The sequence below is a fragment of the Spermophilus citellus genome (assembly GCF_964194105.1).
Source record: "Spermophilus citellus genome assembly, chromosome: 2".
In the NCBI taxonomy this organism is placed as follows: Eukaryota; Metazoa; Chordata; class Mammalia; order Rodentia; family Sciuridae; genus Spermophilus; species Spermophilus citellus.
In genome coordinates, this window is record NC_138183.1 from 86,993,912 (window position 1) to 87,021,238 (window position 27,327).

The 27,327-nt window shown below is 38.3% G+C and overlaps 1 protein-coding gene across 2 annotated transcripts in view; it reads right to left on the reverse strand.

Moving 5' to 3' along the window:
- LOC308642611 (ras and EF-hand domain-containing protein) overlaps positions 1-15,980 on the reverse strand; it is a 72,638-nt gene extending 56,658 nt beyond the window's left edge. For both annotated transcript variants that reach the window (XM_081281739.1, XM_081281738.1), the window contains exon 1: positions 15,041-15,980. In XM_081281739.1, the coding sequence (XP_081137865.1) occupies positions 15,041-15,780 (740 nt within the window). In that variant the 5' untranslated portion in view covers positions 15,781-15,980. The remainder of the gene's footprint in view (positions 1-15,040) is intronic.
- Positions 15,981-27,327: the final 11,347 nt, after the last annotated feature.

The window sequence follows — 27,327 nt, forward strand, 5'->3', positions numbered from 1 at the left end:
CAAACCATTCTAAAAAACTTAAGCTTATTTTAAAAAATAGCTGGTCAATATTTATCCTCCATGATGCTATACCACAGTGATACACATTAACTACACAAAAAAACAGAGACACATATTTCCTAAAGAAGCATCAGCAACTGGGTCTTCCAGAAAACTGTAAAGTTTGCAGTTTGACTCATGTAACTGCAAAAGGTTCATTTAAACACCACCCTGAAGCATGCCTTTTCCCTCAGGAAGGAAAGGGATTGTTATTCTAAATTAATTCTACGTCTTTTTTAGTCCAACTTTTTCTCACTATTGCAAAGAGTAAAGCGATAGTTATTATGTTATTTCCATTAACAGACAAAACGTCCCCAAAATAAATGAGCTTAGTTTTATATCAGTGGAATGAGATTCTTCAAAAAGAATCAGCTGTATTAATTTTAATCATAATTTGTTTTTTTCCATCCACTGCATAGAATCAAAGTAAAGCATTCAGAAGTTCATTCTGTTAAAGGTAAAACATGCAACCTTATTACAAAGGTTATTATAAATTCAAAGCAAAATGAAATAATAAAGCATTGTGGTTCAAATTATATTTTTATTGAATTGAGAAATCTATGAGGAAACATGCAGTATTTCTGCATCTGACTTTGTTTATATTTAACATAATGTCCTCCAGTTCTATTCATTTTCCAAATGACAGGATTTCATTTGTTTTATGGCTGAAAAATATTATTCTACTATGTAGATACACCACATTTTCTTTATCCAACCAGCTACTTATGGGCTCTATGATTCCCTGCTACTGTGAATAGTACAGCATCACATATAGGCCAGGAAGGGTGTGCAAAGGCGGGAGGGTCAGGGGAGGTTAGATAACAAGAACCACACAACTAGATCTAAGTAACAAGTTCCAGTGGTCTACGGCAAATAGGGTGGTTAGAGCTTGCAATATCCTACATGTATTTTATGAATAACTAGAAGAGAGGAACTTGAAAACTCCAAACACAAAGTAGAAGATGTCAATTATCCTGATTTAATCAATACATATTATATGCATTATTGAAACATCATACTCTATCCCAAAAATATGTACAATTATTATGTGTTAATTTAAAAATTGTTTAAAGTTTAAGGAAATGGAAATGTTAACGACCCTGACTTGATTATTACACACTGTCTATATATAGAATTGTCACACTGTATCCCCTAAGTATGTATAATTAACATAAGAATTAATTTAAAAAGAAATCTGTGAAGAACAGTGGTACATATAACTACATTCAAACCAATTTTATTTCTGCCAACTGAAATTAAAGCTCTGTCAAATTTTTTAATATCTTTGTACACACAGTAATAGTATCTAAACAATGTTAGTCAGTTTTTCATCACTGAGCAAAATGCCTGAAAAAAACAACTTAGAGAAGGAAAAGTTGATTTAGGCTCCTGGTTTCACAGGGTTAGTCCATGGTCAGCTGGCTCCATTGCTTTGGGCACAAGGTGAGAGAGGACATCATGGTGGAAGGACATGGCAGGGGAAAGCTGCTCAGTTCAAGGAAGCCAAGAAACAGAAAGTGAAGAGCCAGGGATGAAATAAAATCCCGAGGGTACACACCTGTGACCTGCTTCCTCCAGCCACACCCCACCTGCCTGCAGTTACCATCCAGGAATCCATTCAAATCATTAATGCATGAACTGAAATAATCTACGGATAGACTTACAGCTCCCAGAATCTAATCATTCCAACTCTGAACATTCCAGCGTTACCTAATTCTTGTGCTTTCCCGGGGATACCACAATATCCAAACCATAACATGAACTAAACATTTTGTAAGAGTCACATTCTTCCATCTTTGTGGCCTATCATCATTTGGGGTTTGGAAATGTTTACACCTTGAAGAACTACTCAGCTAGTCATCCTACAAGCCTTGTGTTTCTCATAACTAACTAGTTCTCTAAGCTTTCATTATGTTTTGCTCAAAAAAAAAAAATCAGTTGAAAAACTAATCAAATCACTCCATAACAAGAGTTATAAAAATTACCTTCATCTTTTGAAGATCTTAGCAGATTGGAATTAATTGAAAACTATGCCTGAAACCAGAAAGACACCAAGGAACTAGAGATTAAATGATGAGCATAAATTTACTTCTGAAACTCTGTAATTATGATTTCGAATATCTCCATTTGAAAGGAAAATCTATTGATAGGCCTCCCTTATTTAGCTGATTAAATTTATAGCCTATAACTCTTGGTATACATGATACTGTTTAATTAGTTACCATCCGGAAAGATGTGTCAAAAAATTTATCACCTACTTTTCTCTTTAAGAGCCATTGATTTCTATCTACCTTGCTACCTATCAAACACAAAGATAAATCAATAAGTTATTCAGTCTGTTTTATACAAAGATGGAAAAGTAAACCAGAAATATCAAATCCAGAGCAAATTTAGTTGTAAAGATGTTCTTACAAATTTTTTTGAAAACATTTCCCCTTTGAAATAAAATGCTGTTGACATCTCTAATTTGACATTTCAACAGTTTGGACCTTTAGAAAGGGCCCCTGGAATCACTCAGTGGTGGCTGAGCTATATCTTCCACAAGGCAGACAACTTCCTGAGACACCCCCCAATTCCCATCCTCTGTCCACTCCATTGCTTACCCTGCATCATGGTAAGAAGTTTAACTGCTGTACTGCTGTCATATATACCTAATTAAAATAAATAAATTAATTAAAAAAAGGTTAACTGCTTTTCCATTTGATTTTATGTAGAGGGGTGACATTCAAAAATCTTATTAAAATCTGTCTTTTTTATATTATATAAGGATCGGTTGTCCTGAAAACAGACCCACTTTGAAGCTACCTGACCCGCCCCTCACTAAAAGAGCAAACAACCTTTCAATTTGCAAAAATGATCTGCTGAAGGAATCTGACCTTCAACCTTCAACTTCAACTGTCAAGAAAAGAATGGACACCAGTTCTTCCTTAATTGAGCCATTATCTAAACTCTGTGGTCATCTGATAAGAAAAAAACTATTGCTGTGGTCTGTTTGTTTACATTTATCTCAACTTATATTTTTCATCCCAAACCTTTAACATTCTGTTGATTTTAGTTCCCTTCCCTGTGATCAGAGCTGTATTCCTCTCTCACCTGCTCAGATATTATACCCTCTGGGCAGTAAAATTGGCACAAATACTACTAAATGAAATGGAAATAAATGCTTAATGGTTGCTTTAAATCAAAGTACTAAAGAGAGAACTGTAAAAAAAAAAGTTATTACAGTAATTCACCTGAGTGAACAAGGCGAATCCCACAAAGCAGGAGTATTTATCTACTTCCACATATAGCTTTTTAAGCATTTCCCAAAATTAAAAAAAAAGATTAAAATAATAATTCCATGGCTGATGATCCAAGATACAGGGTGACAGACTCCCATGAATTCATCTCAGCTTGAGTCATGCCCTCTCATGGCTAGACGCCTCCCTGTTATCTGTATTTATAAAAACACAAACCTATGTTTTGTGCTTATCTTTCCAAGTGGCATAATTTCAACAAGGGCAATTTGTAACTACAGTGTTTATTTGGGAAATTTTCAATATAAACAAAATTGGAAAAGGGTTAGGTTAAGTATAAATAAAAATGGAAAAGAAATTAAAATGCAAATACTAATTATTTCAAAATAATGGTAGCACTCCAGCTATCTGAAATTCAGGTATCTGATACCATAAAACCTTCAAAAGAAGGTTGAAAGTCGGGACAAAAATAAACAAAACCCAGCCTCTACTGCACCCCTGCTTGGTACAGAAATAACCTGCTTCAAACAGGTGTTTTAAAACACAATTCTGAGGTATTTGATAATTGTTTCCCAAATCTTCAACAGATAAAGATACCCAGGAAGGAAGGACATACCAAATTGTGAAACATCAGCTTGCAGCCTGACAGCATGAAGAGAAAACACAGGAACCCACAAGGCCAAGTTAAACCCCTATGTTCATAAATTCCAGGGATATCCCTATATCACAGCCCTGGGTAAAACCAGACTTCATAACGATCACCCTGAGTTAGGGAAGAAAGATTAAGTGTTTTGCAAATAATTATTTTGAGCAATGCATTCACTGTATACAACCACACACTTACAAAAGAGATGTGTCAGACTGCTAGTTGCAACACTGCATATAATAGGCACAAAATGGAAATTACCCAATGGCTATTAATAAATCAAGTGGATAAGTAAATTGTGGTATCTCCACACAGAACACTCTATTGCAGTGCAAATAAAAAGACTACAAGTTCACAAATATAACGATGAGTGAAAGATGCCAAATACACTGTAGGAATCTATGTATATGAAGTAAAAAAGTAGGCAAATGATAATGACTGCCCTGGAGGAAAGTAGCTAAGCTGATTGGAAGGGGACTTTCAGGGGGGCTCTGCAGTGTGGTGAATTGTCCTGGTTCCCAGCCTGGATGCTGGTATGTGTGAGCATCTGACAGGTAAAAACTTTAATTGCTGGATAAGAACTTCATATCATTTAACAGAGTAGGTGACTTTCTAAGGCCCCAAATGCTCAGCTATACCATGTTTTAATTCTAGCTGGGGGTCATTAGGTAATTGGGACTGTAAAAGTTTAAGAGATTTTCAAACTTTTGTGAACTGACAGAATCGTATTAAGCTGAAGGCAGTTATCACTGTACTTTCTTAGGGGATAAGATGCACTGTCCTTTTAGACCAATATGAAGCCTCAAATCTGTATACAGAGAATCAATCAAAGACTCTCTATCTTTGTGCATTGCTGTAGCCTTACATGAATTTGTACCCAAAATTAGAGCCTCTCTGTCATAAGGCAGACAGCCTCCTTTTGCATGTTAGCTCATTCCCCAGATCAACAGGTGAATGGCACTAGAGTGGAAAAGGCTTTCCCAGAATTTTAATGCTTTATGTCCCCAAGTCACAACCATAGAATGCAAGACCATGAACATGACTGAATATAGGGGCTGCAGAGGAAAGCAGACTGGACACAATACCCACTCATGTGCAGTTTCCTCTTGGCATAGACAGATCTCTTGCTTTCCGTGGCTTCTCTCAGATCTTTGGGCACTTGTTTTTGTCACCATAACCAAGCAGCCACAACCCACATATCCTCCATCCAGCTACCTTCACCTCTGGGGGGAAAAAAAAACACTGAAAAAATCCTACATGTTATTTTTTCTTCTTTTCTTTTTAAAATATCTACAGGTACTCTGAACTCTTGTATTTCTGTTAAGAATCTAACATGACTTCTTTATTGCACTAGTATTGTGTTAGGATTATTAATGTTTATTTGAATATTCATTCTGGTTACAGGGTTATACAGATATTGAGTGGTTCGCACCCTCCCTAATTCTTTTCTTCCCTACACCCTGTGTATGCTTTCAGAACACCCAATATCATTCAACAGAGTAGGTGATTTTCACAGTAGGTACACCCACTACATTAAGAGTAGGAATGCGGGCACTGTCATTCGTTCATTAGTATCTCTAAGCTACCCATTCCCACCATTCTGAAGAACAGGCTATGCAAGTAGGTTTCTGAGGAAGAAAAAGAAAGTACTTCACACCACAAACACTAACACATTTTACAGCATGTTGCTCAGGAAACATGGGATAGCAAAGTCCTAAACATGGATATTCTAAACAAACAGGTTGGTGTTTCAGTAATTGTTCCACCTCAGCCCAGATCAGACTGCAACTCTGTTCTATTGAAGCAAGAATTACAAGGTGACTGTGTCATGTCGGAGGATGAAATGGTGCAGTATGGCAGTCCTAAGCAGATGGGCAACAAGTCTGCAAGTGCTGCCCCAACCTCCCAGGACCACTTCTACCCTGAGACAAGGTAGCTACAGGCAGCCAACAATACACCTGTATTTTCACCACTGCATTCAGATTTCAGCATGTACCACTCCTTTAGTACTTTTTTCTTTCTATCCATATATTTCAAAATCATTCTTAGTCAAAGACTATGAGATAATAAAATGGCCACTTAAGCATGCACCATTATTTTATAGTTGTAAAGGATCACAAAGAAGTGTCAAAGCCAAACATTCTCATAAAACACCTCAAATCTAAATTTAAATAATTAAAACTGAATGTTTCTTCTGTTTGGTCTCTAGGAGTAACCTGCTTCAAACAGGTGTTTTAAAACCCAATTCTGACCTATTTGATAATTGCTTGTTATAATTTGGATTTGGAAATGTTCCTTGAAAAGCTCATGTTTTGAAAGCCTGATCCTCAATGTAGCAAGGTTCAAAGGTGGGGCTTTTTACACAGTGATTAGGGCTGTAACTCACTGGTGAATTAATTCATTTGTTGGATTACTAATTTGAATAGACTAATGGGTGATAACCATAGGCAGGTGGGGAGAGACTGAGGAGGTAAGTCACTGGGGCATGATCTTTGGGACTATATCTTGCCCCTGGTGTGTGACTATTGTTGTCTCTGCCTCTCTCTTTCTCTCTATTTCCCAGCTGTCATGAGCTGGGAAGCTTTCCTGCACCACACTCTTCCACCATGATATTTTGATTCATTTCCATCCCAAAGCAATGGAGTGAGCTGACCAAAGACTGAAACCATGAGCTCAAAATAAATTTTTCTTCCTCTAAGTTGTTGTTTTCAGGTATTTTGGTCATGGTGATGAAAAACTAACATAGATGAATGGATAAAAAAATGTGGCATATGTACACAATGAAATATTACTCAGCAATAAAAGAGAATACAGTCATGGCATTTGCAGGTAAATAGATGGTGCTGGAGAAGATAATGCTAAGTGAAGTTAGCCAATTCTCAAAAAAAAAAAAAAATGCCAAATGTTTTCTCTGATATAAGGAGGCTAATTCATAGTGAAGTAGGGAGGGAGAGCATGGGAGGAATAGATGAAATCTAGATAGGGCAGAGGGGTGTGAGAGGAAGAGAGGGGGCAGGGCATTAACAAGGAATGTGATGGAAATCATTATCCAAAGTACATGTATGAAGACACGAATTGGTGTGAACATACTTCATATACATCCAGAGATATGAAAACTTGTGCTGTTATATGTGCAATAAGAATCGTAATGCATTCCACTATCATTTATTTTTTTTAAATCCATTAAAAATTTTAAAAAATAAAAATAGTACCAAAAAAGCTTTCTCATACAAATAAAAAGTTGAAAAGTAAAAACAAAATAATAAAATAAAGAAAGAATACCAATTAAAAAGAAATAAATTCCTATAGTTTTCACATGAAGGATAAAATATTCTAACAATAAAGAAAATAACACTGAAATACCAGGAAATGACCACATATAACTAAATTCTCATAATTTTAATCATAAATCATTCCATTCCAATTGACTTCTTACATGTTTTAAAAACGTGACAGCCAAGTACTTCCAGACTTAAAGGGAAAAAAAGTGAAAATATCAGGGTAAAAGGAATCCTATACATCCCATTACATTGAGAACTCAACCTCTGACCCCAAAGACAGACTTATTAGGACAGCATAACATGGAGGTAGAAAATGTTATTCAGCAACATTTGATAAAGTTTGAATAGGGTAACTCTGCAAAGTGCAATAATATCAAGAGCAAAAAAGAAAAGAAAGATAGAATGTTTTCAGGTTAAAATACTACCCCACAAACTTGCAAAGGAAAAGAAGTAACACCATTCAATTTGAAGTTAAGATATCACAGAACCAGAAGCTCAGATTAACAGAGATCATTAAAACAAAATCAGGCCTGACAGCTGCATTTACAAGGTATGGATTCAGAGGCTGCAAAGTACAAATGGTATCTTTCCTGTCTCCATCCTTTGACCTTCACAGATCATGCAAAACTGAAAATGTCCACCTAAAATCCAGCACTCAAAGCAACAGTGAGCCTACATTCTATGTAGCAGCTATGGATAGCTGAGAAGTGATAAAGCTGAGGTATGACTGACCCCTAGCATTTGAAGCCCAGGCCCTTACTGGCCACAGACTCCAAGTCATTGGATCAAGGTACATGCCTGGCCCTGGAAGCCTGCTGGTTTGTGAGCCCTGCTCCATTTCTTCAATTGCAGCTCATAGTGGTAAGGGTGAAAGGGAACTTGGACTCATTTCACAGGGGCCTGGAGTCCCTCTGGATGGAGCTGTTGTGCCACCATGAAGAGGATGAGTTTTTGCATGTTCTGGAAGGCATGAAGGCATGAATTCTCTGAGAGTGGAGGACACTCCATTGATGGGGCTGATCTGCCTGATTCCTGACAACCAGTGAGAACTGGACTCAGGCTATCCATCCCACGATTCTTCTCTTCTGAGAAGTAAGGATCACTGCTGTTGTCACCTTCTGGATAGAGAGAACATGCCCAAGAAACTTTTCTTTGGGGCAGGAAATATGGCTACAAAACACCATTTTCTCAGTGAAAAAAATGAATGGATGAATGAGAAATTATAGGAGAAAGGTAAGAAGAGTTTCTTCTCTGGGAAAAGAATACAACAAGAACAAAAACATTCCTTGTTTAAAACTGAGTAATTTAAGATGAACTTCTTCCCCAGTATTATGTCCTCAGCTTAAATGAAGAAAATTAATATGAAAAATAGAAAATAAAGAAAAATAGACCAATGTTGTGAAACCTATATAGTTCTTGAGGATTTCAAGTTCATTTAGAATAATATCTATCATACTTGACTACATTGTAGACCTCAATAAAGAATTTCCTGAGAATGCCAGAAATGACTTGAAATATTTTTAACACCACATTTGTTAATTATGAACAGACATGAAAATCACACATAAATTTCTTATATTGATAGCTCCAATACATTTGTAATATCAACATACATTAACAAAAATCAGCAAAATTAAACTTTGCAGTTTAGCCAATCTGACAGAGAACATTTTCACTAAAACTAAATCTCCACAGCCAATGGCAAGGTGGTACTGGCATTTTCCACATGGCTCTCTTGGGTGCACTTCTGTGAACCAAACCCCATTCTTCCCATCACTTTTTTATTGACACAATAGAAAATCCACCACTCTGGGTTTTCAGTCAACTTCGGCATATGTGAACACACCATTCATATACCAAGCCCACCTTTCCTCTTTGATTGTCCGCCTACACGACTACATATATGCCACACAAACATAAAGATAGGTTTTTTGAAACTGCATAGCTAAATCTGCAATGCAGGAGTCATCCATGTGATTCTGAGTGTGCTCACATTTATTTGTCTGATAACACATCCAAAAAGAAAACACGAAGTCTGTCTTCTACAACTCTTGAACATATGTGTAAATGTCTGAAAGGATCTGTGGCCCCAGTTTTAAGAAACATTGACATAAAACATCCACAGTCCAGGGTGAACAGTGTTCTGGTAAGGCAGGAGGAATGTTTCCATTCATTGCTCTGCATCTGATACCATGAGAAATATCAGATACCATGAGATATATATCGAAAATTCCTGAGTATTTAAGAAGGTGAGATAATGAACTCTCTAAAGGTTAGAGTCAGCTCTATGGACTCTCACCAGTGCCCAGTGAGATATCAAGGACAATGCCAACAGTGAATTAGAGAAGGAATGAAAGAAACATGTTTGTGCTACTGCATCAATATATTTTGATTTTTCTAGGATATGCAGACTAAGGCTTTCAGGGATAAAATTCAGTAAATTTCACTTTTCTAATTACTCTGACAAAAGCAATTATCATTGGAAGATCCTGGGTATTTACGAGTTGAAGCAATGAACTTGTATGTTTGAGAAAATGATTCCAAGGACAACATATATCAGATAAATTCCACCATGACAACTTTCCTCCAGGATACAGTGTTTACTTTCCATTTTATAACCTGATACAAGACTAATAATGTCAAATGAAGCAGTCTAAACACTCAGGATACATAATCTCTTCTTAATACTTCCTTCCAACTACATACCACTGTCAAGTTTAAGTGCTACCTAAATTGCAATGAGTTATATATATAGAGAAAAAGGAAGCACATTTTGAATCACCACCGCACTGTGACCTTTCCCAGCTTCTTAAAGGCCACCTGTCCTTTCAGCTATGGGCTTCCAAACTTCTATTCAGGGCAGATCAGCATGATGCAGCTACTTTTATGTTACAAATGAAAAAATACTGAGTAACCCAGGCAGAAATGAAGAAACAGAGAAAGATTTAAATGCTCAGAGTGATAGGATTACTACAACCATGAATTTGAACAATAACTGGGGAGAAGAGTAAATAAAAAATTTGGCTTCAAAGAAAAGCTAGAGAACAGTCTATGTTCTTAAAGTCTAGTCTTCCCGAGTACACTCAGTTTTAAGCCTTTTTATTTATCTAAATCATAAGGACAGAATAAATCATCTCTCTTCAAATTCTGAGAGCCATGCTCTGGGCAATCAAGTGAGATCTGAGAGTCAGAAAGCCACTGTCCACGGGTCAAAACTGAGAGTCCTCTAAAGACGAAGGCTGGAAAGAAACTACTATCTTGAGATTGAATTCAAATATCAGAATGAGAGTGACCAAGCAGAACCCATGAGACCTAAGCCATGCATGGATTTATACAAGGCCCAGAAGAAAGGCTCCAAGGTTAAAAGAATATTTGTGATTCTAAAAGACGGATTTCTCCCACTCATCAGGGTAATAATACATATAATTATGAGAAAAGACATATTAAAGAGAGAAAAGCAATAGAACAGCAACAGTAAAGATAATAAAGAGATAGAGGTAAAGATATAGATATAGATAAAGACACAGACATTAGGATCCTCGATCAGAATCCAGAAAGCAGAGAGATCTCCAGAATGCCTGTGGCTAATACACTAACAGATCTCAAAGACAGTGCCAAAGGTAAACGCCACACACAGTCTAAAACAGCCTTGAACCTCATTCAGCACTGGTGTGCAATCCATCACTATGTTGCAAGGCTGGAAGAAATCTCATCTCCTTGGATGACAACCACATATTACCAGCCATGTGCATGAAAATATACATTTATCTTTAAACACTATCAACACACACCAAAGTACCAAGATGCTAACATGTTGAAGATAGTCAAGAGCCAAGATCAGAAATAGAAAAGCTGAATTTCCTCTCCCATCTGTAGGTGGATCTGTAGGTGGATCAGTGCCAAAAGCTCAGTGAGTGAAAGGAGGAGAAAACTGAGGCACAATGGACTCAGAAACAGCCCTCTTCCATTCCACTCCCTTGTTGGTTGATCTCTACCTTGCTCCCCCTCATGGTGCCCTCTCTCTCCTCCATCTTGGTATCACTCTCTGTGCAGATCTTTCTTTCCCTCCATCTCTCCTCCCTTTCCTACTGCGCCAAGGTCATGGAAATGCAGGGCGCTGAGGAAGCAGCTACAGGATTACAATAGAAAACAATCACACTGGAAAGGGCTAAAGTGGAACCCGAGGCAGAGAAATACAAAAGAACCCTGATTAGTAAGGAAACTTTGCCTCTGCTTCTAGTTCTTAAAATATGCACAGCTAAATAGAGCTGATGTTCAATTGTGAATTTGGTAATCACCATTCTAGTTAGAGGGGCATGCTGATGTACACTGTTTTCCCAGTATTTGTATAGTTCACACATGTATGGTCTTGGTTCTTCTCAATTAAGTTTCTTGTTTTTAAGTTACTAAATAAAAGCATCCCTTTCTAAATGGTGTACGCAAAAACTCCGCAAAACAATGTGAAACAACTAATCACACAGGAATGATGTTGGTTGTTTAAAAAAATCCTGCCTAGCCCTGTCTGGTAAATGACCAATCACGATGTTAACAGACAGACAGTCAACCTAAGTAGGTGCCCTATTTGGCCCAGCTGCATGATCCCATTTCTGACTGATAATGTGAATTTCTAAATTGATTTATCAAAGTGAACCAATTCACAAATAACAATTTAAAATTGATAGAAATGGAGTTAAGACTCTGAAAATATACAGATCTGGACTACAGGAAAGAGGTGAACTCTCCTTCAGTCTCCCTCACCCACCTCTGCCCGCTATCAACAGTTCAACACACATGCACCCTATTTCTTCCTCTCCTTGGCAATCTTTGAACACTACCAGCAGCTTATGCTAGGAACTTACAAAAAACAGTGGAGGAATCTACAAAAGAAATGGAGAAAACACAGCATAAAGTAACTGCACTCTTTAAATACTTACACACAAACTAAAGAATTAAAAAATACAAATTTATTTGATTATCCAATAAACATTTATTTGAAGACCATGTATACCTGCTGGGCTCAGGTTAACAGGTCACACACTCCTTGGGACTTTCCCCTCCCAAGACTTCAAGGAAGTGGCCCCTGAGTTTTCTAAGAGAAAACAATTTTGGCACACATCTCAAAGGGTGTTCTAACATTGTTTTATAATGCAATATTATTTTCTCTCTAATCTCACAATTATCGGGGACCAGGTAGTTTAAAGTCAATATCACTTAATATTTTGCTTGAATGATCCTTGAAATGGAAATCCTGTTAACACTACTATTTTGCCTCTATAGGAATAAACATTATTATATTTAGTATCCACAGTTCTCAAACTAGATATGAATACTGCCCTCCCCCAGGTTAAGGGCGGGGCACCACCAGATAAGATAGACTTTCAGGTAGGAAACAAAGCCACAGATGGAAGGGCACACCTTCCTAGAAAAACAATTTTTCCCTCAGAAGAAAATATAATATTTTATATTAAAAGAAGGCCCAACATATCATGTAGTAAAATTAACAACTAGTTGATGTTTTTTAAAGATAAAAATTCCAAAACTTTTAAGAAAATTTCTACTTGCAGCAGTGTATTAGGTTATATCCACAATATATGGCATTTTCTGCAAATGATCCTCTTGCCTTTAAAAGTGTGTAGCTTTTTTTTTGGGGGGGGGGGCGGTGAGGGGAGAGTTATGCTAGGGATCAAACCCTGGGACTCACCCATGCTAGGCAAGTGCTCTATCACTGAGCTACACCACCAGTCCTTACATGTTCTTTGATGAAACTTTGGGGGAATGTTTCACACACACTGTGAAATCTTTAAGAGTGTGAATTACATCCAAGTCCTTCTCTTTGTCCCCTGGTACCTAGGACAGTACCTATGACAGTATCTGGCACATGGTGGGTACTCAATAATGCTTGCAGAATTAATTTGGCTAAAATAATAACAGCATTATCAATAACAAAAGACTGTTATCACATTTGGATGGAAGGAAGAAAAGATGAACAGTTGTATGAGGAAGTAGAGGAGAAGCAATCCAGTTTACCAAAACAACTAATGGTTGCCATGGTAACAATCAGATGAAGCAACTCAATTTAGTTATTTTCCACTAACAAGTACTGGAAGGCAAATATTATACTTGTTTATTTCAGATTGGAAGGACTTAGGACACAAGTCTACCAAGTGACACTGGTGCCCATTAAATTTGATAGCCTCTGGAGAATTTGGAAAGGCATGATAATAGTAATTCCACCAATGATATTACTCCTAGTATCTACTTTGACCCTAAAAAGGTCACTAACCATTTAAAGATCAAGTGTCAAACATCTGCTGCAGACTTGATATCTGTGAGAAAGAGATTTCTCTCTCTCTCTCTCTCTCTCTCTCTCTCTCTCTCTCACCCACACACACACACACACACACACACACACATCAAATATGATGTGGACTCACCCTGCTTCATTCCTAAGATTATTACTTTTAAAAAATTAGCTGGATCCAAACTAAGTTACAGGATGAAAGATGACTCAAACAAACAATATAGTTCATAGTAATGTAAAAATTTTCTACTTCCCTGGTAGAGGCACTGCATTTTTATCTCACTTGTAAACAGTAGAAAGGATCAGTATCACACCCACTTTCTCCACATACTCCCTCTTTCACCTGAGTGAGTCATTGCCCCTGCACAGTATTCCCCTTACTTTCTAGACTTGAGAGAGACACTGGGAAGAGGAGGAAGCAAGGACTCCCAGATCTTGAGCCTTGAACCAATGAACAAGCACACTGACAAATCCCAAGACTATTTCCTTTTCTTAGTTTTAAGTCTCAGATATGCATTCTGATCACTAAAACGGAGCCTTTCTTATATCAATAAGGACATCTAGAGCTCAATATATTGTCAGCTAATATTCAAACAGGAAGCAGGAAAGCATGTTCAGCACTACAGTCTGAAAAGCAGAAATAGCAGCTGGAGACCTACTGTGACACCAAGACACTGACAGAAGCAAATGAAACTGAAAAAAGCTCTGAGCATCTCTCCCTCCATGCCCTGAAATCCCACCTGCCGCCATTCCCTTAACCCCTGGAAATTAAGTTAGTAACTTAGTATTATTTATTTCTCTCAGAATCATAGGGGCAATGAATATACAGTATGATTTTGTCATTTTATTCTAGTGTATAAAAAGTGAGAGTTGAATCCCTGGTCTTTAATTAACCGACCAAGTACCTTAATTTCTGGGTCAGTTTCTCCTTCAATCAGAGATAAGTCTTCTTTCCATGAATTCTGAAAATTAAAGGTATGAACTCTGTAAAATGCCTATCCCACAGTAGGCATCAGTGAATATCAGTGAATAAATGTGTATGCCTGACCAAGTTTTCTCTTCTACCTAGTCTTGGGAAAACAACAAATCCAAAAGCTACTATAAAGGATGCCAAATTGGCAAACTGCCCAGGCATTAGCCTCAGGGTGCAACCAGAAGGCCTTGAGTAGAGGATGACTTAATAGGGCCCAGTTGAGACTTAGGGAGCGCTCCTAAACTCGTGCTGTGTGCCTGTACGGAGGCTGCGGGTTTCAAGGTGGCACCTGTAATTAACAAAGTGCCATTTGCACGGCTCAGAAATCAGCAAGTGAAACTTTCCCCCTACAGCAGGATTATGTGAGCGCATTTCCTTAACTTTTTTTTTTTTTTTTTTTTTTTTTTTTGGCAAAGTTAAAGTAAGTTGCTTAACAGAGAAAAGCAACTCACAGAAGAGCCGGATCCACTGGGTCTGCATGTCCTGAAAGTTCAGAACAGAAGGCAGTGCAGCAGAGAAGGCAGGAAATGCCATCATCACCTCCCGCCCCTGAAGCACACACACCTGGGGATGAACTTGGCCTCGTCTCCAAGTCGCGCCTGGAAGTCCTGCCAAGCCCGACCCGGGTTCGTCGGTCCCCACGGGGCGGACAGATCCGCGGCGTCGTCCAGAATGTCCACGTCTTCGTCGCAGTCCGCGGGTTCGGCTCCCGGCTCCGCAGTAGCAGGCGGGGGCTCCAGTGGCCCCCAGCCCCGGCGCCGTCCTCCGCGCCGGGCCCCGCGGAAGCCGCGCGCGAACTCCTGGAAGGTGATGACGCCGTCGCTATTGGCGTCCAGCCGCTGGAACACGGCCTCGGCATCGGCCGGCAACACTCGCAGCTCGGCGCACAGCGCGCGGAACTCCTCACGCTCCAGGCGCCCGGAGCGGTTCGCGTCGCAAGCAGCGAAGAGGGAGCGCAGACGGGCGAGCTCCTCCGGGTCCCCGTCCGCCTCCATCCCGCCGGCGAGGACAGCCGACCGGGCTCCGGAGCGCAACCGGACAGCGCGAATCTGGGAAGTCGGGGCCACCTGCTGCTGCTGGGAGCCCCGGCGAGTTGGGCTCGTCAGGCTGGTTCGGCCACTTGCCGGGAATATCCGGGCGGGGCGAAGCGTCTGGGCGGGTCGAGGGCGGCCTGGCGGGCGGCGCGCTTCCACGCTGGTGACTGCCGGTCCCCTACAGGCCCCCAGAGAGGTCGGTGTGCCCCGGACTCCCTGCACAGAGCTGCAGCGCCGGGGGCTACTGAACCCAGCGCTGCGCTTTGGCATCCTCCACTTTCCCAGCGGGTCTGGCTCCGCCCAGCCAAGAGGAGGAACCTGGCTCTGGTTTCCATGCCTCCGGGAACCGGCCTGAGTCGGCCCAGTAGGATTTGGGGAACCCAGCAGGAAATAGGGGTGCTTCGCTTAAACACTGATTGCTCTAGTAAAGCGCATGGCTCAACTCTCCCCAGAGGTGGTGCTGGCATGAGCCATGGAAGCTAACTTCACGGGAAAGGAAGGGAGGGGTGAGATTCCAAATTGGTTAGTTATGTGCAAAAGTATTCTCTTCTAATTTCAGAAACTTGGTAAACCTTTATGTACAAGTTTTCTGACAAACCAAAGTACAAAGTTTCCTGGAAGACCCCCTTTTTTAATTTTATAAGCTATCGTTAAACTATATTCATCTAACACGAGGGCCCCTTGTCATCTAGATTTTCCATATCCCCCCAATCCTAACAATTTTCCTTAATCCATGATTCCTCAGCCTGACAGAAAATAATAACCAAAATTGCTTGACAGGCAGCATTTTTGAAAAACTGAAAAAGACTAGCGTAGTTTGGCTTGGATTTGTTTGGGGATTGATTTTTTTTCTTTTCTTTAATAAACTTTATGGAAATTATATACTCAAAGGTATACTACGCTTTGATTTTAAACACTTATTTTTGACTTATTTTTTAACACTGACTTCTTTGTTCATATAAGATCTTTAAAATCCTTCTGTTTATATCCTTTTAAGAAAATTCTGTCCTTCCATTTTCAGGAGACCCTCAGACTGTCTTGGATTATGACTGTGTCCAGGTGATTCTCCTGACCTATGAAAATACATGTAGGTGGGCTGGGGATGTGGCTCAAGTGGTAGCCCGCTGGCCTGGCATGAGCGGGGCGCTGGTTCTGATCCTCAGCACCACATAAAAATAAAGATGTTGTGTCAACCGAAAACTAGAAAATAAATATTAAAAAATTCTCTCTCTCTCTTAAAAAAAAAGAAAGAAAATATGTGTAGCTTACTTTTACTTATAGATTTTCTCTATCTTTTAGATTTTTATTTACTCTTATTTCTTTTAGTTTTGACTGTATTTCCCTTTTATCTTATTCTAGAGTACTTTTGTTGCTTAATACTTGGATTTTTTAAATATAATAATAAGTAGGGTATTTGACTGAGGTGTTCCTTCTAGGCAAACGTTCTTAAACACAAAGCTCAGTGCTAAACACCTGAGAAACTGTTTCTTGAATTGTACGGTTTCCTAACATCCACATTCACAGCATCTCTCATGCTGTAAATATAACTCCATCTGTAAATGTAACTAGTCAGTTATGAGAGTCATTCCATTAGAAGCCCTAATCTTAGCACTAATTGCTAAATGAAGGTAGTGCTGTATAGTTAGACAGCTAACACATTGAAATGAGTTTTATCATTAGTGCCATATAGTTAACTGATTTTGAGTCTATTTGCTTTTCTGTTTATTCTAAAGATTGATTTTTCCATACAAAGTAAAAAAGTTACTAGCTTGGTAATGCTTTAAAACTTTACATATACACTTATTAAACTGAATTTTTGAAATATTATCATACTGTTTAGACATTAATGACTCTGTTCTTTCAAAACAGAGGAGTTAGTGATTTTTAACTGCTTAAGCAGACTGCTCACACAACTTCATTTCTGAATTTTTACTGTGAACTTTGTGCCCCTTATTTATGAATTCTTCTGTTTTTGTTTTTGTTGTTGTTGTTGTTGTTTGTTTGTTTTGTTTTTTGTTTTTTTGGTAACAGGGATTGAACTCAGGGGCACTCCACCACTGAGCCACATCCCCAGCCCTATTTCGTATTTTATTTAGAGACAAGGTATCACTGAGTTACTTAATGCCTGCTTTTGCTGAGGCTGGCTTTGAACTTGCAATCCTCCTGCCTCATCCTCCCAAGCCGCTGGGATTATAGGTGGGTGTCCACCATGCCCAGCAGTTCTTCTGTTCTTTGACCTGCTTTTCCTTTTCCTTGAGCCCTTCATCACAAAGTCATCAAGAAACACATATTATTCCAAATATCATATGCATATGTTTTATTTCCACTGATATTAATATGTCTCAGACTAACTATATTAATTATCATTACATAACAACACAACCAACACATAGTGATTTTTTGGTATGTTTGTGTGTGGTGCTGGGGATTGAACCCAGGGCCTTGTGCATGCAAGGCAAGCACTCTACCAACTGAGCTGTATCCCCAGCCCAACATAGTGATTTAAAACAGCGTCCATTTATTCATTCATAATTCCGTTGTCATCCCTTTGAATGGGGTTCAGCTATGTGGTTTTTCTGCTAGCTTACCTGGGATCACTCAGGTGGTGACAGTTCCTATGAGCCAACTGGGGCTATTGGTCTTAGAGTGCCTTGCTCACACGTCCAGAAGGTGATGCTGGCTGTTGACTGGCTCATATGTCTTTCAGAAGAGAGCATGGGCTTCGACACACAGTGGCAATATTTCAAAAGAGTAAGGTCCTAATGCATAAGTGCTTTTGAAATCTCAGCTTGTGTCATATTGTTAACATTTTATTGACCTGTACAAGTCACGTAGCCAAACCTTAACTCAGTGTGTCAAAGAACTAAACAAGCCGTGGATCCAGGGAGACACCTTTCCTATAACAGCAGACCACACATGGGTGCTACAACAATCCCTATTCCCCCAGGGTCTGTCCTACTGTCCTCTTATTCATTCTGCAGCACCACAGCTGGACAGTCCTTAAACACCAATTATTCTCTTAGCCCAGTGGTTCCCTATCAGGTGGCAGTTTTATTCCCTATGGCACATTTGGCAATGTCTAGAGGCATTTTGGGTTAAGAAGAAAGGAATGTTGGAATGTTACTGGTATCCGGTAGGGAGATGCTTAATACTCCATGATGCATGGACCAGCTCCTTCCTTCTCTGTATGGTTTGGATGTGAGGTATCCCCCAAAGCTCATGTATGAGGCGAAGAAATGTTTGGAGGAGAAATTATTGGGTTATATAGCCTTTACCTAATCAGTGAATTAATCTCTGATGGGATTAAGTGGTGGCTGGAGGCAGGGTGGGTGTGGCTAAAGGAAGTGGTTCATTGGGAGTGTGGCTTTGGGGTATATATTTGTATCTAAGCAAGTGGAAACCTCTCTCTTTTCTGCGGATCATCATATGAGCTGCTTCCTTTGGCCACACTCTTTCTCCATTATGTCCTGCCTCACCTTGAGTCCCAAGGAATGGAGCCAGTCACTTATGGACTGAGATCTCTGAAACATGAGCCTTTAAATAAACTTTTCCTCCCCTACAGTTCTGTTCAGGTCCTTTAGTCACAGCAGTGAGAAATCTGACTAAAACACTCTTTCACTCCATTACAAAGAATTATCTGGCCAAAATTGTCAGTAGTGTGGAGCTTGAGAAAGACTGCACCCTAGCTTATAAACCTCAAATGATGCCACAGTAAAAAGAGAACCAAGGGTATACTCTTCATATTCAAAGCCCTCTCAATCTAGTTCTTCTGTAGACATCCAATCATATCTCCCTTTAGCCACATTTACCTGATTATTTTAATATTTCCTTATTATCAGGACAAAATGTAAATATCAAGCAAATTATTCAGATTTTTCCCTCTTCTTCCTAACCAAGAGATTTCCCAGCTTCGGTAGAATTGGATCTTGTTTTTCCTACCAGGATTTCCTCCATTTGATTGTGATGTGTTACTTACAAATACACTGCTTAGCAGTGTATTTCATTATATCAGCTTAAGTAACGGGCTTCAGGAATGCTTTTGAATATCCTCAGCAATACTCTCAGGGGAAAGTCAATGTTATATAATCAGTCTCTAATTTTTTAAAGAAACATAGGAAATTGGATCCTCTTCTATTTTAGCATCCAGAAACAGCTAGCCAAGAACAGAGGAGCCTTTGAAAGTCAGTGAATTGGTAGGAAAGGAGAGCTTGCCCATGGTGGTTATCATGACTTTCAGAGAGATCAGCTTGCTCTTTTGCTGCCCAAGGATCTTAAAAATCAGAGATAATCTTGTTAGAGTGTGTTTCTCAAAGTAGTGAAAAGATATTCTTGGAAAGAGACCTTCATGATCAAGTATATTCATAAAATACAAATAAATTTGGAAAAGAATCCTTCTCAAATTCCTTTTTGGATGAGGTAATGAACACTAATTAATCTAATATTTCCTAATTGCTTCAAAATATGTGAACAGTTAGTGTTTGATTTGTTTACAATTTCTATAAGCTTTCCACAAAGTGCTCTTGAGGACTGTACTGTAGGAAACTTTGTGTTAGACAATGACTAGGATGGTGAGTTATAAGAAATGATCCCTGGATACTACATTATACACTGACCCAACTTCCCATAATAATAATGAACCAACCCCCTTAACCTACAATAGTAGTAACAGATAGCCTTGCTTTTCCCCTCATCACAGGAGGAAGCCATTCAATCTTTCAACATTAATTTTGATGTTTCTACATTTATTGTAGATGCCCTTTATTTGGTTCAGGAAGTTTCCCTCTACTCCTAGTTGCTGGGAATATCTATCATGAATGGATTTTGCATTTTGTTAGATGGTTCCAGCATCTACTTAGATGATCAAGTTGTTTTTGCACCTTTGTTCAGTTAATGTGGTGAATGATATTGATGAATTTTCACATTTTAATCCAATTCTTGTGATCTCAGAGCTTCTTAAATAGTCTGTTCACCAATTTTCTATCGGCTCTAAGAGTGAGTTTTCAAAGAGTCTGGGCCCAAATATGCAAGACTTCTTATGATCTAGCCTTCAGAGTTCAGGCACCTTATATTGGTCTGTCAGATCACTGAGACCAGCCCAGATTCTAGGGGAAGGAAATTAATCTCCCTCTAGTGGGAAGAGTAGTAAAGAATTTGAAGACATCTCAAACAGATCTTATCTTTCTCTCTTTGAATTTGTCTTCACATTACCAACAATTTTTTTTCTGCATGTCTATATGTTTGAATAGAATGAAATATTTCCCATATCAACTCAGTCCACCATATTGATCAGATTTCTTTTTCCTGTTTTAATACTCGATTTAGTATCCATTTAGGCTGTCCAAGGAACAGATTAGGATTCCTTCCTAAGTGTTCCCAACAGGCCGCATTTCCACACCCATACCTCTTGCACATGTGCCCTGCCCTCCAGGCACACTGTTTCACAAACATTAAGCATTCATTATGTTGTTTCCTCTGCCCAGGATCCATTTCCTAATTTTCTACCAAGTTTTTCTCATTCTTTAAGAATCCTTCATGAGGTAGGTTTCCCAATTTTAAAAACAAGAATATCGTGCCTCAGATTGAGCAAGATGAGTAAGATCACACAACTAGAATTCAAACCTTATCACTGAGTCAAATTTGCTGCATGTTTCCCATCATTGTGAATGCCCCAGATGCTGTTTGCTCTACCCTTCCTCCTCAGGTCCTAGTGCACTGTGAGCCAATAATCATCTTCTTCATTATTTGTTGGAAGACCACCCTCAGGCTGCTACAATTTGTCTTGTCTGTGAGTCCAGGGAGCTATACGTGCCCAACAAGTCTCTAAAGTAGGCGTTAAACAAATAAATAGCCCAGCTCCTTTGCCCTCTACATAGAACAACTCTTAGGTTGCCCTACACAATCTTCAGCAGTGGAACTGACACCAAAATCATCCCCCAGAATGACAGTGCTTGTTGTCAATGTTGTACTGTGGTTATCGGTGTCCAGCCGCTGGAACATGCCCTCGGCATCGGTGGCTTTTTCCCTGTTCCTACCCAGTTCTACCTTCTCCTACCTTCTGTGTTCTTATGACTTTTCATCTCAGTGTCATGGTCACTTAACTATGGCAGTGCTAAAGCAGCATACAACTTCTTTTGCATGAAGAGTCTCTAAAGAGATTGAAGTCTAAGGATGTAATGTTGTCTGAAGTTTGAGTAAGGACTCTATACCATTACATAGGGTATCTGGAAGCCACTGCACTGCCCTGGCACTAGTTGTGCAGAAGTCAGCAACCCATTTGACATTGCTACAACACATTTAAAACCACTGGGAATGTAACTGAATATCTATGGGGTATAAACTAATAAATATTCCTTCTAGAGTTATCTGATTTACTCTTCGTCCTGATATGCTGAGTGACTAAAGAACAGTAGATTGTAACATGCCAATTAGTAATCTTAGGTAAGAGTTTAAATACATTATAAACAAATAATGCAAACAATAAAATATTTAAAATATTGTACTTTTTACTTTATCATTATCTGGAGGAGAGGAAGAGTATTTGACCTCCAAAAATGCATTATTTTTTTGCTGGGTGTGGTGGCACATGCCTGTTATCCCAGTAGCTAGGTGGACAAAGGCAGGAAGATCCTGAGTTTGAAGCCAGCCTCAGCAATTTAGCAATGCCCTAAACAACTTAGCAAGTTGCTGTCTCTAAATAAAACATGTATGGGGATATGTCTCAGTGGTTAAATCCCTGATTTCTCCCACCCTCACCCTCCCCCCAAAGCATTATTTTTATATGATGCTGAAATTTCATATAAAAATGTCATTATCTATTTCCAACTAAACTGAAAAATAACTTATATGTCACTTTAATTGGGAAAAAATTCTGGACATATTTAACTATATTTTTAAGGTCATTGTTGGTAGAAATTCTATTTTCTGAGACTATCATCAGGTAAGGGAAGAAATATTTTGACTCTTTTGTTAGTTTCTTTTGTATTACTCAGATCAGTGGTGCTGGTTCAGCCACAGAGATGGAGAATCTTCAGTCTAAAGAAGAAGGCAGAGGAAGAGAAAGAAGAGGCAAAGGAGGAGGAGGTTCACAGATTACATAGAGTGGCTACAATTTAGCCTAGATTCTAAGCATAATAAATGCATAAAACATTTCTCAAATGACCTTGACTAATACTTTATATTTCTCAGAGAAGAAAAACAGAATCAAATATGAGAATAACAAATGTATTTTTAAAATTTAACACAGGTGAGTGTGTGTTTAGTAAGGGAATTCAATCACTCCAGTTTGTATAGGGTCCATAAACACAAGAAAACAAAAATTATTTTTAGAAGTGGTTGAAATAAATCAAAATAAAAACACTTTAGAACGTGTGAAAATTTTATGAAATTTCAGTGTCCATAACTAAGTTTTTTGGAATATAATCATGGCCCATTTGCTTTCCCACTGCAAGAGCACAACTAAGTAGCTGTGACAGACACATATGAGCTAGAAAGCCTGACTTGTTTACTCTTGAGCCCTTCACCAAAAGTTTGCCAACCCAACTTTGTAGGAAAAGTAAAGGAAGGGGAAGTTTCAGTTTTTCTCATAGCACAAGTTAATTTGTGCAATGGTAAGTAATCTACTTATTTTCAAACCAGTCCTCAACTTTCAGACACCTCTAAAACTCTTTCAAATCTAATAAAAATGTAATAATTCAACATGCAAATAAAGAAGTGAAATCACAAATGGTAGGAAATGGTAAGATGAAAGAAAACTGGAAATTCTAATGGCAACTCACTTAACATTTTAGAAATTAAAAGAAAAAAAACTTACTGACCTGCAGAATCTTGTGCAATTTTATCTGAGTAGGGTTTTTTTTGTTTCTCAGTATTATAGAACGATCCAGTGATAAATTCTTCTTAAATTGTATTAATTTTGCCTTTTGTGAATAATTGCTGGGCCTCTTCTCAGAAGGCAAAAAAGACCAATATGTTTCCCATTCTGCATTACCTGCCAGCAAATTCTGACAGTCTGATTATACTCTGTACAAATTTAGTGTTAAACTGCAGTTCTCACCTTGACTTCAACTCCATTTCCACTTTTTCTCTATGTAGTTTCTTGTCAAACATTTTTTAGTAGTATAATTTAGAATTGTTCAGCTCTGTGTGTGTGTGTGTGTGTGTGTGTGTGTGTGTGTGTGTGCGCGCGCGCATGCGCGCGCAGCGCCTGCACCTGCATGCACTTGTGTTTTTTTAAACTAGAAGGAAGCCTAAAGCTTTCTTGAAGGCAGGAAGGAATTATAAATTATAAATATTTACAAATAACTCTTGGGCAGTTATTTTTGTTTTAATATTGTACTATTAGATAATCACACCAACACTTTATTGTTATTAATTTACTAATTATTTTACAGTAGGTAGGAAAACATTAAGTATTTTTCCATATTTATATTCTAACAACAGACAAATCGTGTTCTATGACCACAATATGCTTCTTTTGAGAGAAGAGTATGAATTTGATCTCAAACCCACAAATACTACTTTTAGGTCCAGGGAATGCAGTATGTACATTATTAGATCAGAGGTACACATATTTATCCAAAATAATGAGAGATCCACTAGTCTACATAGAACTGAAAATAGTCCCCAATTCTATAATAGGAGGAGATGCTAAAATATTAATCTATTTTTTAGACTAAAAAAGATTAAAGCTCCTTTCCCCAGAAGTACAAAATGAGACAAAATAGATCAGTGACATGGAGAGTCATCAAATTCCAAAAGATATTTCTATTCCCCTGGAAACCATTATATAGTTCATTATTCAAAGGAGGGGATATTCAAATGAGTCTCTCCCTCACCAATATCCTGAAGTCTCAGGTTAGCAATAAACTAGGACATGAATGTTTCACTAATACAGTAAGTGGACATACAGAATCAGGATTCCTAATGATGTAACATGTATTCCTTAACTTTCAAGTCTCTAGTTTCCTAGAAAATAAAAGGATAACATGGAGAGCTTAAAATCAATAACAACAAGGGTTTCATTTGCACCATAAAATGCAATAGTGGAAGAAGACAGAATCCTCTCCCCGCCAACATAATTGTTGAGAATGTCACACCTTTAGAAATGCTTTCTAAAACTGTATATATTTCATTGTCTATTTCAAGCTCTAAACTCATATTTTACAGCAATAATAAAATTATTAATTAATTTTTAAAAATACATTTACAGTTGGAAAACCAAACTTCCTCAACTGTTTCATTATTTTGTTTTGAAACCTAAAATTGTTCAAGCTGTGATAATACAAAAAATCTCAGATTTCATTCAAAAAGTTCAGATGTCAAAGAACAGATTAGGACTAATCAAATAATTCTTAAAATATGGAACACAACACCTGAAGTCATAACATCAACTCTTATAACCCTTAACATGTTTTTCTTTCCCTAGCTTCTGGCATTATTCTGATAAATGTTATTTCAAAGACAGAGTTCACCCTGACTGCAACGTCTTTCATTTTAAGTTTGTTCAACTATTTTCTGAATTTTTGTATAAATTTCAAAGTACAGAGAAACTAACGTATTTTCTGCTATGGAAAAAGTCACGGAAACCTGTTTTATCCTTAAATGAAGTTACCAGAAGCAACTTTCCATATGATGTTTAATGATAGCTATAATTCTCTGTTGATAACCATGAGGACTTATGAAGGAACACAAACTAAAGCACAGCTAATGTCAAACCTCCTCTTCACTTTATGATGGCATTTAAGACTGAAAGAAACACAGGTAGGATAATCCATGTTCTCTTACTGTCTACAAGTTTTGCAAAGTGTTTCAACCACATCCAAGGTGACATTCTTGAAGAAATTTAGTTTCAAACATTCCAAAGTAATATGACAATAATTAGCAACTGAACAAACTTTGGACAGGAGAAAGAAGACAGAAATTTTGTGGGAATAAGCTGTTAAACATACATTTTGCCAATAATTTTCAATATTTTAACACTGGTACGTCCATTAGCCACACCCCTCCTCACCTCCTCTATCAGCCAAACTGGGAATGCAAATGGAGCATGCAACATCATCAGCATCGTCTCTGAGATTATTACAAATTTTGACATTACTCTTGACCCACCAAATCCAGAACTCTGAGTGTAGGAGTCACCAATTTGAGTTCTGGTAAGTTCTCCTTTTGATTCTGACATAGGTAAAATTTGAGAATCACTGACCTCAAACAATAGATTTTAGTTGTTAAAGTAAATTTAAGAAGAGATCAGGCTAAAGAGTTCCTGGGCAGACAAAGCTAGTTAAGCCTCAAAAGTGACCTTAACTTTCTTAATTGTGAACATAAGTAAAACTTAGCTTGAGTTATTTCTTTGTAAATGCCCATATTAAAGAAAAATGAAACTTAAGGATAATCATCAAAAGCTACCTACTACCTGATAGGCTGTATAACTAGGGATTTTCCAACAGGACAAACCAAATAAGGTGCTATGATTTTGACCTAGATTGTCTCCCGAAGTCTTGTGTGTTCAAGGACGGGGCTTTGGGAAGAGTTTGCATCATGAGGACACTGACCTCATCAGTGCGTTAATCCATTAATGGCTAAATGAACTATTGAGGCATAAACTGGAAAAAAATAGGCCATTGGGGTGTGCCTGGGGAAGGTTTATCTGCTCCCCAGCTCCTTTCTCTCTGTTTCCCAGGTGCCATGAGCTGAGCAGCTTTCCTCTGCTGTGCCTCTCTGCCATGATGTTCCCCTCACCTCAGTTTCAGAGCAATGAAGCCAGCCAACCAAGGACTGAGACCTCTGAAACCATGAGCCAAAATAAACCTTTCCTCCTCTAAGTTGTTTCTGTCACGTATTTGTTTGGTCACAGTGACAGAAACTTAACTAACATACAATCAACTATATAACTGTAACCAAACATTTAATTCAATTTTACCCTATAAAAGCCTTCCCCTAGCATTCTATCCATGGAACCTTTGAACCACATCTGGTTTGGAGCTGCCCAATTCATGAATTGTTGCTTGTTCCTAAAAAGCCTTTTAAAATTTATGCTTTTGTGCTTCAGTTTACTTTTTTTTTTTTTTTTGTACCAGGGAGTGAACCAGGGGTGCTCACTGACTGAGCCATATTCCCAACCCTTTTTCTGTTTTATTTTGAGACAGTGTTTCACTAAGTCACTTGGGACCTTGCTAAGTTGCTGAGGCTGGCTTTGACCTTCCTCCTGCCTCAACTTCCCATGTTGCTCAGATTACAGTTATGTGCCACTGGTGTACACCACCCAGCCTGGCTTCAGTTTAGCTTTTAACACAACCTGCTTGCATATTAAATTCACCTGTGACATGATAATTTAAAATATGTTGATGGCCAGAGAATTATCTTCAAAGATCCCACCAACCAAAAAAAAATTATACTTCTAAGAAACAACTTGTTAAAAATTAATTTATAGGCAGAAAGGGTAAAAATCTCCTTCAATTGGCTGCTATTAGGATCTTCTAAAATAATTTAATCAATTTTACAAAAAATTCATATTCAATATCATATTTATCCTCTCCAAAAGCATTAGTATTTCTGTCCATTTAAGACTCTTCTGTTAAGCTAGTTACCAGCTTTCAATTTTAAAAATTATGGGACTGTAGGAAGACTGGTAAGAATGGAGCATAGCAAAAAAGTGATGGAAATTAGGGCAACTGGGTTTGTATCAAACATATTTCCATCTCTTCAGACCTGTTACAGAAGGGGAACAGTCATCCCTCTCAGAACAGCACAAAGAGAAATAGAAAAATCCCATGCAGATATGCTATGCCAACATTAAAGGTAAAAGAACTTTCAAATTTA